Below are 13,987 nucleotides of genomic sequence, written 5' to 3'. Positions count from 1 at the left end.
AAGCAACTAAATAAAAGATAAATTAAGAGGATTTAGAGTCATGACACATCTGAGAAACATTTCTGTTGAGTGCCTGATCATCTTTATCAGAACACAAGAGTGAGAGCTGCAGCTTCTTCCTCAGTTTGCTGTCTGCGACATCTCACAGCTAGAAAACTTCGCTCTGAAAGGCGTCTCTGAAGAAATGTTTCTGACTGTCATTTCATGACGATGCATAACACGTCACAGAGCTGATCTCAGTAAATGCCACAGGTATTAAAGGGTGACACACTGCAGAGCGTTGTGTTAGCAACAGTTGCACAGGAATATTTACAGACAGCATTTTGTGTTGTTGCATTTTAAGATGATCTCATATTAAATATTGAAGTTAAGTGGCACAGGTAACGAAACAAACAGCTAAGTGGATTTAACCCTTTAAAGCCTGAACCACGAAATAATTTAGAGAAAATGTTAATTTGCATAAATGATTTTAAATGTTTATCATATTGTTGGCCTTTTTGCAATTTTTAGTTTTGCTTATTTTGCTTTTTGTCCGAAAAAACAAAACAAAACATAACACAGAAATCTCAAAAATGTACTAAAACTCATGAATCAAACACTTTGACTTTAAAGGGTTAAATCCAAGTGTGTCGCTACATTTGACTGGACCACCAGTTTTTGCAAAATGTCATGAATTATTCTACTCATGCTACGCTGACAGCAATCATGTGTTTTTCACATTCACAGCCTGAATGCATGAATATTCTGCAGCTGTTAGCTGTTTAATTTAATGGATTGTTTGCTTTTAAAGACTGAAACCTCAAAAACAAACCCCTTGATCTTCATTTAAGACTGAGAAAATGCCAGATTTATAAAACCACTGACACTTAAAGCCATATTAAACTACTTATTTCTCCATTTAATTATTGGCTTTTGGGTTTACAAGGTGCACTTGAATGCACCGTTAATTTAACAGAGTATTTTGAGAGTTAGCTGCTTGAAACCCAATGGGTTCAAGCCCAGATAATCCAGGCATTACTTACTGTGAGGTTGTCTGGCAACTAGAGGAGACTCTGAAACACGAGAGTGCAATTGACCTTCTAATCAAACTCTCTGCAGTCCTACTGCACTATTATTCCCCGTCACACAGACATGATACAATAGTCCATGTAAGAGACAGCAACTTACGGGTTGTCAGGTTTGAAGATGAACATACTGTCTGGGATCACAGAGTTGGCCGGCTTCGTCTCTTCTGATTCCTCCTTCTCTAACTTACACTGTTCAGGGTCCTTACTGTTGACTGCAGGAGGTCAGAAGGAGATTCTGTTTTTATCACAGTCTGCCCACTAGGACAGCATTAGCCTCAGAAAGCCAACCTAAACACTGAAAGTTTTCTGTGGCGACTTTTAACCAGAAAAGAGAGGTGATGAAGTCTAGCAGCGGTAAGCCGTGAACTGTGGGGCCCGGCTTAGGTGATGACATGACTCACTGTTTCCTAGAATGCGTTATCTCTGGAGGCTACAATGTAAATTAAGTGTGATAGATATGAGATCAAGCACGTCCCTATAACTGCATCCTTACTCAGAGCTTTACTAGAACATTTCAAAAATGCTTTTTTGAGTTTATAATAGCTGCAGATCATCCACCTGTGAGAATGGAAACCAGTCCCACGTAAACGATCACTGATGAGCTTTCAGACGAGGCTGCAAATACGAGCAGCCTCGTCACAAGCCATTAGAGAAAACAAGAAATTACCTGAAAATCACAAATCTACATTTGGTCCATTACCTTTGATTGTGGAGAGCTCGAGAGATGACTGCACATTGGGCACTTCGACGATCACGCTGGAGCTCAGCTGAGATTTATCCCGTTCCTGCTGCATCTCTGTTTCTTCTTTGTTGTCCTCTGGGACAGCAGGCGCAGGCGGCTCCGAAGACTGAGGAGGTTCTTCTTGCTTCTGGGGACACTGATCACCAGTGTGGCTCTGGTTATCTGCTGGAGCGCTGTCCCCTTCTGCACTCTTATCACTCGGTCTGGAGATGGAGAGAGGAACACGTTACTGGACAGATGTGAGCAGCAGCTGTCCTGCTGTGACACGCTCGCAGCAGGACAGCTGCTGCTGGGTGGCGAATCTATCGACTCCAAAGCTGGAGAAGAAATAAAAGTTTGAGTATAAAAGACATAAGAAGAGATTAGAGTAGTACAGTTCAGTCACTGGTCACACAAATGAGAGTTTTACAAATGAAGACTTAAAGGAAACATACTGAGATCAATTAAAAGAGCAGTTTAAAGCCAAGTGTGAAATGTTGACCTCGGTCCTTTCAACATCTCTGACGTGGCATGAAATGACCAAAAACCATGACAGATTAGATCGTCTCTTGCGTCTTGTTTGCCAGATCGTTTGTCAGCTCTGCTGACATGGATGGAGAATAGGGAGATAATTTTATGTACAGGTGCCAATGAATGGTTGATGAAAGGACCTTAAGCTGTGGCATGCTAGTTCAAACAACTGCAAATCCACGCACACTTCGGTCAATGATTCCTCGCAGAAACGTTAGATTTATCTTTTGAAAACTAATATTAGATTAAATTAGGTTTGAATTTCATTAAAATGGTCAAAGGTGCATGAACGAAAAAAGCTATTAATTTGTTATCTTAATAATAATGATAATAATAATAATGGATACTTTATTGATCCCCATGGGGAAATTACTTGTTTTTCTCTGCATTTGACCCATTCACTCAGTGAAGCAGTGGGCAGCCCACTAAGCAGGCGCCCGGGGAGCAGTGTGTAGGGACGGTACCTTGCTCAGGGGTACCTCAGGGTAGCCGTTAAGTGGATTCGAACCGCCGACCTTCCGATCATGGGGCGACCACTTTACCTACTGAGCTATCCCTGCCCCTTATTTAATATCTTATTAGAAGTTGTGTTTTTTCTCCATTGTACAACATGTTGCTACACTTTTTCCAAGTCACATAATTAAGTATTGGGATTAAAATGTGATCTCCTGGGATGTATCCAACCTGGGCCCTCTGCTGGGATGGCATTCTCCCTTTCCATTTCTTCACTCCATCGCCCTTAAACTTTATCTGCCAAATAACCTCAGCTACTAAAACGACTTGTTTGTGTGTCTCACCTGCTCTCCTCATGCTTGGAGACGTCTCCTTCTTTGTTTTTAGAGTCTTCTGCTTTCCCAGGGTTACTCTTCTTGTCCCCGACGACAGAGCAGCTCGCCGCCTGGCCTCCGTTTGCAGGAGAAGACCCCTGACTTCTGGTCCTGGTCTGATGGTCATAGTGATACAAGTCCTTACTGCCCCCGTTTCCACCACGACCTCCCATGTCTGGAGTCAGTGCCTCCCCATTATCTGGAGGTCTGAACTTCTTTACTGCCCTGTGTTGACGCTCACCATTCAATCTGGGGCTGTGACGCTCACTGACGTGTTTGTGACTCTGATTAACATCCAGGTTTTTGCTCTGCGGGATGGGCACTGAATCAGGCGCCTCTGGTATGTTCCTGAACACAGAATCAGTGGGATCCGCTGATTCTGGCTCCACTGATTCGGGTATGTCACCAGACAGAGCTGCATCCAGTGGTACATCCACAGATATGGAGGAGCCTGAAGGCTGGGTCTTGGCTGGGGAGGCTAGGGGATCTGTCAGATGCTTTATACTCCCTGACGGTGTTTGCACGGCCTTGCGGTGCAGCGAAAGTGGACGTACGTGAGCCTGGCTCGAGGCAGGAGGACCGTCTTTCTCTTCGGTGGGGCTACTGAACAGGATCTCTCGGCTGGACATCTGGCGGTGTCTCCGCAGCTGGCTGGTCCTCTGCTCCCACACTGACATGGTCATCCTCTTTCCTCTCTCTCTCCTGGACATGAAAGAGTTAGAGGGGTTGAGTGGTGGGGGTGGGCGGCCCTCCCTGACACTGCCATGGGCCTCCTCCAGGGAGCAGGCATAGGTAGGCCTGCTGCGGTGAATGGCTCGTTTCCTGTACAGATAGGGCCGCCTCCTGCGGCTTCCCCTGGAAAAAGGAAAACGAGGTACGATGTCAGCATACGTAGACAGAAAGCATTAAGCAGGTTTAAAATAAGGTTTCTTTAAGCTTTCGTGCTGAAATGGTTTTATTTTAGCGTCGTAATGTATAGATCTAAGTCTGTCATGGGTGATTTGATTTGATTGAAACTTCATTTTTTAATTTTTGATTTATGAAATGTACGTTTGCAGTCAAAACATGTACATCACATTAACATCACAGCACACCGCAAGTGCTTGGGGTTGATGTTCGAGTGATTTACCAGTTACAAAGAGAAACTTCATCCAACATGAAGCAACTTTTTTGTTTTTCGATGAAGATGTTGGGTGAAAAAATAAGCCAGGAATTGTCGTGCGACTTGAAAAACAAAAATGCTAAGATGCAAAATGATGTCAGTGGAATAAGTCTTAGAAAGAAATGTAGCTTCAAATGATGCTGGAGAGTCGGAAGGTACAGGACAGAGCACGGACAGAACACCACACAGGATGAGTCTATGAGTGAGAGATTCAGAGAGTTGAACAGACAGCGTTACTTACTGGAGCGTGGACTCTTGTGTGATCCGTGTTATCAATGAGCGATTGGTTGAAAACAAGACATTAGTGCTTTGTAAGCAGAGACAAAACAGGCCAGGAGACACACAGCAAACTGGCGCCGCACACAAAGACGCGGCCGTGAAAACAACTATCCAGGCTGTTCGTGCCATTTACCAGCTGCTGTGAATTTATTATTCATAGCTGGAGGGAAGAAACTATTTTCTGAATTCTGCACACATAAATAAAATGAAATATTAATGCCACGTTTATTCCCACATTGCTTTGAAAAAAATATTCTGAATGAGATTAAAGGGATTCCAGATGCTTTGGTGTGTGTCTCCGCTGAAGCCAAGCAGCACATTGACAAACAAGATGGTAACAGTATCAGAAACAATTAAACAACATTAATAAACATTAAAACAATAAGCACAACATAGATAAAAAAGACATCTTGAGTAGACTGAAATGTTACACATTCTGAGCTACGGTATGAGGACAGGTAGAAAACACAGAGATGGGCTCCGTCAGCAGACAAAGAGTACATTTCCAGACACCCTTTGAACAAAACCAGCACATTGGGATGCAGCTCTGAACACGACTGCCACTTCAGAGCACTCACAGATTAGCATTCATGCTAGTAGAGCTAACGGGGGAATTCAAGTGCCGAGCTTCTAAATATTAGCTTGAAAATACTGAGGAGTGTTTGAGAGCGGGATTAAAGACTTCCCGCTGAAAGAAAAACTGAGCACACACCAAAATGTTCCATTCTGGGTGAGTGTGCGTGCATATCTTTCTGTTTTTCTTTGATCATGCTGACCAGAAGCATGCGTTTCCCAAGATGAGACAATAATCAACCTCCGACGTGCAGCGTCTTGCACTTTAACTTAGGAAATGCTGCCATGCAAAAACTTTCTTCGGGGCTAGCAGGGGCAGGCACTGCTACAGTTTCACTGCTGACATCAGAGATGAGACCCGAAACCCTTAAAGTTCAAAGTGTCCTCTGTCAAGTTGACCCTCCCAGTCTGCTCTACGGGCTCTGATAAGAACCCGGACCCTCGTCTGGTTCAAGTGAAGTTAATACTCAGCAATTTTCTTCTGTTTTGTTTTAATCTTTGTTTTCTTCATCAAGAACCTTTAACAAAAAGGGCAAGGTCTCAAGAATGAAAGACAGAGACAGAATAAATAAAGTAATTTATGTTAATATTCTGTGTTCCCATAGAGTCTTCTTCATGCCCATGCAACAAACCGCTTGGTTCTCAATACACAGCGTGCGTACAGAGCAGGAGGTCCCCACCTGTGTTCATGCACATGCACTTCCACCAACTATGTCAAAGCAATGTTCAATCAGTTCCCAAGGACAAAAAACAAAAGCATCTATTCTGAAAGCTGGAGACCTGGACACTGAGAAAATAAGGTCACATCATTTTATTAATAACATTTTCCAGTGAAAACATCTGCTTTGCAGAGGCACAGGCGTGTATTACTGTAACGGACACACCACCCTTAATTTGGATCCTAAGTACTCCTGTTTCCATAACAACTATGTCAGCACCTCCCACCCCAGAGTGGAGCCAGTAACCATGGAGACATAGACTTCAATTAGGAGCAAATTACAGAGCAGCGGTCAGGCAGAGGATAGATAGCAGACCTTTCAGTGGACACGTACCAATAAGTCTGGAGTGGGACAGCACCTAGAACCGATTCACTCGACAACCTCTAAGTGATGTTTAACGTTTACGAGCCAGCACTGAGAGACACTCGATTTAGTCATCGTTTGTACTGACGGCACATCTGACTGTTCTACATTCTGTAGTTTTACTAGTAAGCCAAAATCTATTGCACCACATGGAAGACTAGACACACTTCTTGGCTGAAGAAGGGAACAAGAGGGAGGACGAGATAGAGAGAGGGAGGAGAGAAGGTCAGGCAGGAGAGGCTGCATACAGCACTTACTCTGAGGACATGAAGGAGGACAATGGTCCAACCTCCTTCGCCTTCTGCAGAGCATGCTTCTGGTTGAACGCTGCCTCTGCTTCCTCTTCATCCTGATCAAAAGAAGAGAAGATGAAGAGGAAATGAACAGCTGTAACATCTGTAATTGTAAATAGTGGAATAAAATCAGACAGCGAAAAAGAAAGAGGGGAGCTTTTTAAAACTACTCAGCATTAATAAAGAGAGCTGGATTAAATGAGGCTTTTTTGTTATTCATGTTTTATTACCTTTGTTAGCTCTTGTGCATTGGCAAGGTTATCCACAGCAATGGCCAAGAAGACATTAAGCAAAGTGTCTGGTTACACCTGTGTTAAGGACTAACAGATGAACTCTTTGTTAAGAGACAGATGCACCACAGTACTGCAGACTGAAATCATAAAAACCACGTTGCACCTGTGCAACAGCACTGTGACAGCGACATTGTGTCCTTGTTCAAAAATGTTCAAGGTCTGACAACAATGACCATCAATGGGGGATGACTGTTGGCGCCAGATGGGTTGGTTGGATGATTTTACAAGTTGCTGATCTACTGAGATTTTCCTCCACAAACATCTCTAAGGGTTTACAGAGAATGGTCCCAAGAAATAAAAGACCTGAAATTATGCAGCGAGCAGCAGTTATCTGGAAAAAATGCCTTCTTACAGTAATACCAGTAGTCAGAGGACAATGGCCAGATTGCTTTGTGCAGTTACTCAAATAAGCACTTGCTCCAACCAAATGGCCTGTATTTATATAGCGCTTTGCTAGTCCCTAACGACCCCAAAGCGCTTTACACATCCAGTCATCCACCCATTCACACACACATTCACACACTGGTGATGGCAGCTACATTGTAGCCACAGCCACCCTGGGGCGCACTGACAGAGGCGAGGCTGCCGGACACTGGCGTCACCGGGCCCTCTGACCACCACCAGTGCACTTACCTTAGTGCACTTACCAGATGCACCAAGGTAAGTGCATCTGTGAACACACAGCATTGAACACTGAAACAGATGGGCTACAACAGCAAAAACCACGCCAGATGCCACTTCTGTCAGTTAAAAGCAGGAAATTGAGGCTACAATTTAGCATTGGCTCCCAAAACTGGACAACAGAAAATTGGAAAAACATTTCCTGGTTTGATGAGTCTTGATTTCTGCTGAGACATTTGGATGGTGGGGACAAAACACAAACAACATTAAAGCATGGATGGATCCTTCCTTCTGTTAGTGGCTCAGGAAGGTGATGCAATGGTATGGTGGATATTTTCTTTATTAGTACCAACTGAGCATCATTTAACACCAACCTTAGTATTGCTGCTAACCACCTCTTTACACAGTGTACCCATCTACTGGAGGCTGATTCCAGTAGGTTAATGCACCATGTCACAAAGCTCAAATCATCTCAAACTGGTTTCTTGAACATTAAAATGAGCCCAAATGACCTCCACAGTTCTAAGATCTCGATCCTTTTGGGGTATGGTGGGACAGTTTTGCATTATGGATGTGCTACCAATAAATCTGCAACAACTGTGTGGCGCTATCATGTCAATACGGGGCAAAATCTCCTCTTTCTATCACCTTGTTGAATCCATGTCACAAATAAGACAAATAAGTTTTGAAGGCAAAAGGGGCAAACCAGCACTCGAAAGGAGTTCCAAATTAAAGATCCAGTGAGTGTAGGTTTGGTTGAGACCAAATGATGTATATAGTTCTTTATGTATATAATAGTTCTTTACTTTTAATCACTTTCTAGTTAGCTGTAGGTAGTTTTTGTCCATTTGGTAAAAGAGAAATTTCCAAAAACGTAAAAAGCTTCCTCCTCCTATAGACAAAGGACAACTAGAAGGAGTTCATGAAGGACATCGAGCAGACGGTCAATATTATTGATCTGTCTGCTTCACATGTCTGTTTGTATACAGTGTCTTCCACTCTCTTAATTGGAATTCAAGAATCTAACACAAATCGATATGTTAAGCTTTACAAATGAGATCAAACGGGAGAGTGAACAATGGAAAAAATGGCTACAATTTCAGGTGCAATTAAGAAACATTAGAATAAACCTGTGTTACATAATAACAGCAGGCTGTCTGTTATTTTTAGCATGAAGGATACAGTTTCCAAAAAGGGTGAGAACTATAAAGTAGACAGAAGACCACATGCCAGACTTTACTCCACCTTGGGAGCGAATACCGTTGTACATCACCTCGTTCCAGTCCTCTCCGGTAAGGATCTGTGAAAACACACCCACAGCAGCACACAGCCATGCAGAGCTTTGCTGGTGAATCACCTCTAGGTCCACATTTATCAAAATGTATACTTAAAAGTAAATTTCCTATACATTTTGATTAATAGTAATAAACAAATGTGTAAAAGCTGTGTTGAAAGTAGAAACTGGCAGGTTCATTTGCAGACCTGAAAGACGGTCATGATAGCTGCAGGGAAAGTGTCAAAGTTTGTCGGAGTGTAGTCTTCAAAGATGAACCTGTAAAAAATAAGTGACATTTACAATCAAGTACTCTGATACTGATACATTTATCCCCATGTCTGCCCAAATTTTAATTTGGACCTTTGGGATGTTACATTACTATTAGACCAGGGCTGCCCAATCCCAGTCCTCGAGAGCTACTATCCTGCAGCTTTTAGATGCATCCCTACTCCAACACAGCTCAATCAAATGGTTTGATTACCTCTTCAGCATGCCATCATGTTTGGCAAAGGCCTGATAACAAGCCATTCATTTGATTCGGGTGTGTGGGAACAAGGATGCATCTAAAAGCAGGACGGTAGCTCTCGAGGACCGGGATTGGGCACCCCTGTATTAGATCATTGTGTGAAACTGTGAGACAATCAGTGAATAATTCTCCCACTAAACCTTCCCTCACCCCGCCCCTCCCTGAGCCTGGTCTGCTGGAGGTTTCTTCCTGTTAAAAGGGAGTTCTTCCCTCCCGCTGTCGCCAAGTGCTTGCTCACAGGGGGTTGTCTCCCTATTGGAGTTTTCTCAGAATTATTGTTTACCTTTCAATATAAAACCCCTCTGGGTGGCTGGTTTTATGATTTGGTGCAAAAACAAAACAAAAACCGGAATTAAACTGTCCTTAATTTTGACAGGATGTTTGAGCCAAATTTAAAGAAATTTCCATAACAGCTGCCTGTGCAGAGGCATAAAAATCAGTCTACAAATGACAATCCAACGTATGACAGTCTGGCTAACAGACTTTTATGTTTTTGTCTTCTCAGTTTTAATTCTAGAGGCCAGTTCATCACAAGGACATGCTCGTCTACCTCAGCCAGCTTTTCATGAGGAAAAAGCTTGTGGCAAAGGGCCTTTGACTCAGGGGGAAACCAGAAACAATAGCTGTGTGTGTGTGTGTGTGTGTGTGTGTGTGTGTGTGTGTGTGTGTGTGTGTGTGTGTGTGTGTGTGTGTCAAATGTGAGTCTTAAATCTCTACTGAGCTCACACAGTGTCTTGGTATAATAAAAACAACTGAACAGGAGCATCTATTGCATTTATTGTCTTCTCAGTTCAGTAAATAAGGATCTACTACACCATGAAGTCTGCTTCATCCTTATTATTATGTTTGTGAACGTGAATTTACTTGAATTGAATTACTATAAAATGTGAATTTTACTTAAAGAGGTTCTATTCTCATTTTCAACTCCATATCTTTGTTCTTGAGCTCGGGCACAGCTGCTTTGCATGATTCACTGCTCAAAAATGATCCTTGTTATCTTCTGATGGGACATGACGCAGCCGGTCTGCTGATCCACAGCCTGAAGCAAGCTATTCTACTTCCTCTCCCTTAAGCCATCTTTCGTCTCATTGGCCGCCCCTCACAAACAAGGTTTCAACAGCAGACGATTGAAATGGCTATGACGTCAGAAAGCTCCATGATTGGTAAAAAACAACAGTCCGAAACAGACTGTTTAAAGCAGTCTGAAGGCTTATCTCTGGTCTCAGAGGGATTACTGTAAAATAAGCTTGATTTTAGAAACTCCTGCCATGTTTAATATGAGCTTCTATCCTTTAAAAGTATATAAATGACAGATCACGAGAAGAAGTTTTATAGGTCGACTTTAAACAAATCTATGAATCTATGTGGAGTCTTACCTTCCACCAAAGAGCTGCATGCCAAGGAGGGCAAAGACAAGGATGAAGAGAAAGAGAAGGAATATGAGGGAGATGATGGACTTCATGGAGTTCATCAGAGAGACGACCAGGTTCCTCAGAGACGCCCAGTACCTTGAAAGAGATAAAAAAGCACAGGTTTTGGATTCAGGTTTGTGCGGTCTACCACCCCATTAACGAGAACTTAAAGGGAAACATTTAAATCTAAAGAATATGTTTACAGCTGTTGGTGGAGAATGAAAAATAATGTGAAATAAATTATGAGCATATGAGAACAAAGCCTCTGTTTCTCCAGAGGAAGCTGCAAAACTGAATTTCATAAATAACCACAAGTGTCGTCTCTTTTGTCAGTGTTGATTGGGTTTGAAAAATACCAGTTTGAATGAAAAAAGAAAAAGCATCACACAGTTTAAGAGGCTCCTCATCCAGGCTAGAGGCTCAAAATGCAAAAGAAACCCTGAAACAAAACTTCCTCGAGAGGTGTTGAGTTTATATAGGATAAGATTGATTAGGAAAGCGCACAGAGATGCATCGTGGGTAATACAGGTGTATCATTTTAACAAGGATGATGATGGAGTGGAGTAAAGAAACTAAACTCGGATTATCTGTCTACTGTTAGCTCAGTGTTATTATAGAAACTATGACATCACACTATCAAACAGGTGGTTTGCTCTGTAGTTTAACATACAAGGGATTAGGGCTGGGCCATATCATACCGTTCGCGGTAATACCGGTATAATGTCAGGCAACGATAAGAAAATGAAATATGGCGATAGAGTATGGGTAAAACACGCATGCGCAGTGCCTTTGTTTTCATACGCACACGGCGGAAAAAGCATTGCAGCGACGGAGAATGAGGGCGAAAGCAGATCGTTGAATGAAACGATGAACCTGGACTGGTTTGTAAAAATGCTGCAGCTTCAGTGGTGTGGAACTGGTTTAGCTTTCGTCCGTCAGATACACAACAAAGCACTATTTTTGGTAGCGCATGCTAGCGGGCCGTCGTTATTACCGTGTTGTTTGGAAAATACGGCGCACTTAAAATCAATCCTTTGATTTTTCTGAAAGTCGACAGAGCCCCTTATAATCCCGTGTGCCTTATGTATGAACTCTGGTTGTGTTTACTGACCTCGAAATGATTTTATGTGCACGGCGCTCGAAAATCTGTCAAATGTTTCAGTACGACTTTGCTGAGCTACGAAGCACCGCTTGATGGATTGTTGGAGCATTACGGCTATCGTAGGCGGAGCCTCGCGGAGTGATACGTACTGTGCTTCAACATAATATTACCATATTGTGTGTGTATAACCTCTTTTTAAGGTTTGTGGATATTATACATGGTTGTGTTCAGGATATGTCGGCCAGTTTCCACTGGAAACGCCTTTTGGTTAAACTGTCAGCGAGGAATTTGCATTTGCACTGTTACATTTTTATATAACTTTAATGCACATAAAAAACAGCTGCTTGTTTAAGTGAAAATACATTGATGGGGTTTTTTGCACTAATAAAGTTGTGGAGTTGTAAAGTATTTTGTCTCGTGTCAATTAAATCGGCAGTTATATCGTTATCGCAAATTTTCAAATGTATATCGTGATAAATATTTTTGGTCATATCGCCCTGCTCTACAAGGGACCCACATGTTACTAATACTGCTAGTCTTTGGTCAACAGGGAAATGCAAATAATATAAAATCTCAACAGATGGTGAAGAGTGAGGAAACCTGCAGGACTAACTTGGTGATCTTGAAGATCCTCAGCAGACGCAGTGCACGCAGGACGCTGATGCCAAAGGAAGTGCCAGGCCTGAAGAAACCCCACAGCACTTCAAAGATGCTGCCAACAATGACCTAAAGAGACATGCAAGCAAGTTACAGCGAGTTTATAAAGAGCAGCGTATTGATCAAAAAAGGAGAAGTGGACAGATGTTACGGTCATGAAGAGGAGAGGCAAACACGGTGCAGAGACAGACGTGGAGAGAGGACTGAATTTAAAAACGCAAGCATCTGAATTTTCTTAGACACAAATAGAGGGAGGCGGAGTACTGACGCTGCAGTCGAAGCAGTTGAAGGAGGAGTGGAAATAAAGACGTGGGCCCAAGCTGTACATCTTAAGGAGCATCTCAGTCAGGAACAGAGCGAGGAACAGAAACTCTGCATAGTCTAGAAACGTAAATAACAAAGTTATGTCAATCAGTGCTCTCCACCACCGAATGCAATGACTGAGAAGATTTAATTAATGCCTAGGTTGAATGATTAGGTTGTATTTAACTTACACTGATGGCTTCTTTTCTTGTAAATAAAACAAAGAATCGTCGTTTCATGTTTTCTATAACTGTCACTCAAGTTTGTAGTGAAGAGCTGTCGTTTTTATTAGCTACAGCCTCTTTTTTTCTTAGTTGTAGATTTGTACGTTTTCATTATTTGGAGCAAAGTCAACCTTTGCTTTTAAAACTGGACAGTGAAAGATTTCAAGCCGGACAAATGACTGACTTCCTGAGCATGTCTCATGTTCCAAAATGCTACCACAATGAGTTGTGACTCACAGAGAAAGTTGGAGAGCCATAAGGGTTGGTTATGGTGAACAATGGCTACACACAGTGTGTTGAGAGCCACAAGGCCGAGCACAGTCCAGTAGAAAGTCTGTGTCTTCACCATGCGGCGGATGGAGATGCGCAGGAGACGTTCCTTACGGCGGAAATATGCCGTCGGACCTCGCTTAGTGCTCCGGATACTCGTTCTGGTCATGGGGATGCCTTTGGGGGGGGGACAGGGAGACAAACTGCGGTCGAATAGATCCAGTGTAGCATGTTCCCACTCTGAGTCTTAGAAAAATTGCAGCAGGGCTCAGCGTGCACCTGCTGTTGTTTGACTTTCTGTGCCCATATGTCTGAGCCTTTGCGCACTCCCACTCACCCACAGAGGAGATGTCACCATATTGTTCCTCCCCTGGTTGCCCTTGACGCACCACATCCATGCCTCTCCTCTTGATGGTGGTGGCTCGCTTCAACACTGCAGACAGAGCAGAAATGTAAAACAACCTGTTCAAGCTGCACGTGTCAAATTTGAGAAATGACACTGAGGGCAGCGACACAAGGCTGATTCTGGGTGAATGTGGCCAGAAAACAGAATTAACTTTTTGCTATAGTACTGAATATTTTGAGTAGAGGAATTCTTAACAACACCCTTAAACTGCCTTGTGCATAACCACCCTCATATTTAAAAAAAACAACGTCCATAGTTGGACCAAGGCATTATGCAAGTATGCAATGAAAAGAATGAAAATAAATGATGAGAAGAAATCAAAGTGAGAGTAAAATGCATGTCAAGCTACAGTCTGTGAAGTT

At 42.7% G+C, this 13,987-nt stretch overlaps 1 protein-coding gene across 6 annotated transcripts in view; it reads right to left on the bottom strand.

Annotated features, from left to right (window-relative positions):
* The window catches only part of cacna1ea (calcium channel, voltage-dependent, R type, alpha 1E subunit a), a 117,485-nt gene that overhangs the window by 19,220 nt on the left and 84,278 nt on the right, over positions 1 to 13,987 (bottom strand). For 4 of the 6 annotated variants that reach the window (XM_085448725.1, XM_085448722.1, XM_085448721.1 and 1 more), the window contains 12 exons: positions 13,557 to 13,652; positions 13,187 to 13,396; positions 12,691 to 12,803; positions 12,379 to 12,491; positions 10,628 to 10,759; positions 8,932 to 9,001; positions 8,632 to 8,749; positions 6,766 to 6,833; positions 6,500 to 6,591; positions 3,117 to 4,001; positions 1,768 to 2,012; positions 1,168 to 1,279 (listed from right to left, as the gene is read on the bottom strand). In XM_085448725.1, the coding sequence (XP_085304851.1) occupies positions 1,168 to 1,279; positions 1,768 to 2,012; positions 3,117 to 4,001; positions 6,500 to 6,591; positions 6,766 to 6,833; positions 8,632 to 8,749; positions 8,932 to 9,001; positions 10,628 to 10,759; positions 12,379 to 12,491; positions 12,691 to 12,803; positions 13,187 to 13,396; positions 13,557 to 13,652 (2,254 nt within the window). The remainder of the gene's footprint in view (positions 1 to 1,167; positions 1,280 to 1,767; positions 2,013 to 3,116; positions 4,002 to 6,499; positions 6,592 to 6,765; positions 6,834 to 8,631; positions 8,750 to 8,931; positions 9,002 to 10,627; positions 10,760 to 12,378; positions 12,492 to 12,690; positions 12,804 to 13,186; positions 13,397 to 13,556; positions 13,653 to 13,987) is intronic. The other 2 variants (XM_085448726.1, XM_085448727.1) reach the window with 1 other exon arrangement.

This window comes from Copadichromis virginalis, linkage group LG23 (assembly GCF_057382275.1).
Source record: "Copadichromis virginalis isolate Kocher_CV1m ecotype Utaka linkage group LG23, C_Virginalis_male_GT1.1, whole genome shotgun sequence".
Classification (NCBI taxonomy): Eukaryota; Metazoa; Chordata; class Actinopteri; order Cichliformes; family Cichlidae; genus Copadichromis; species Copadichromis virginalis.
The sequence above is the reverse complement of the archived record's forward strand: the minus strand, read 5'-3'. Positions and strand labels throughout refer to the sequence as shown.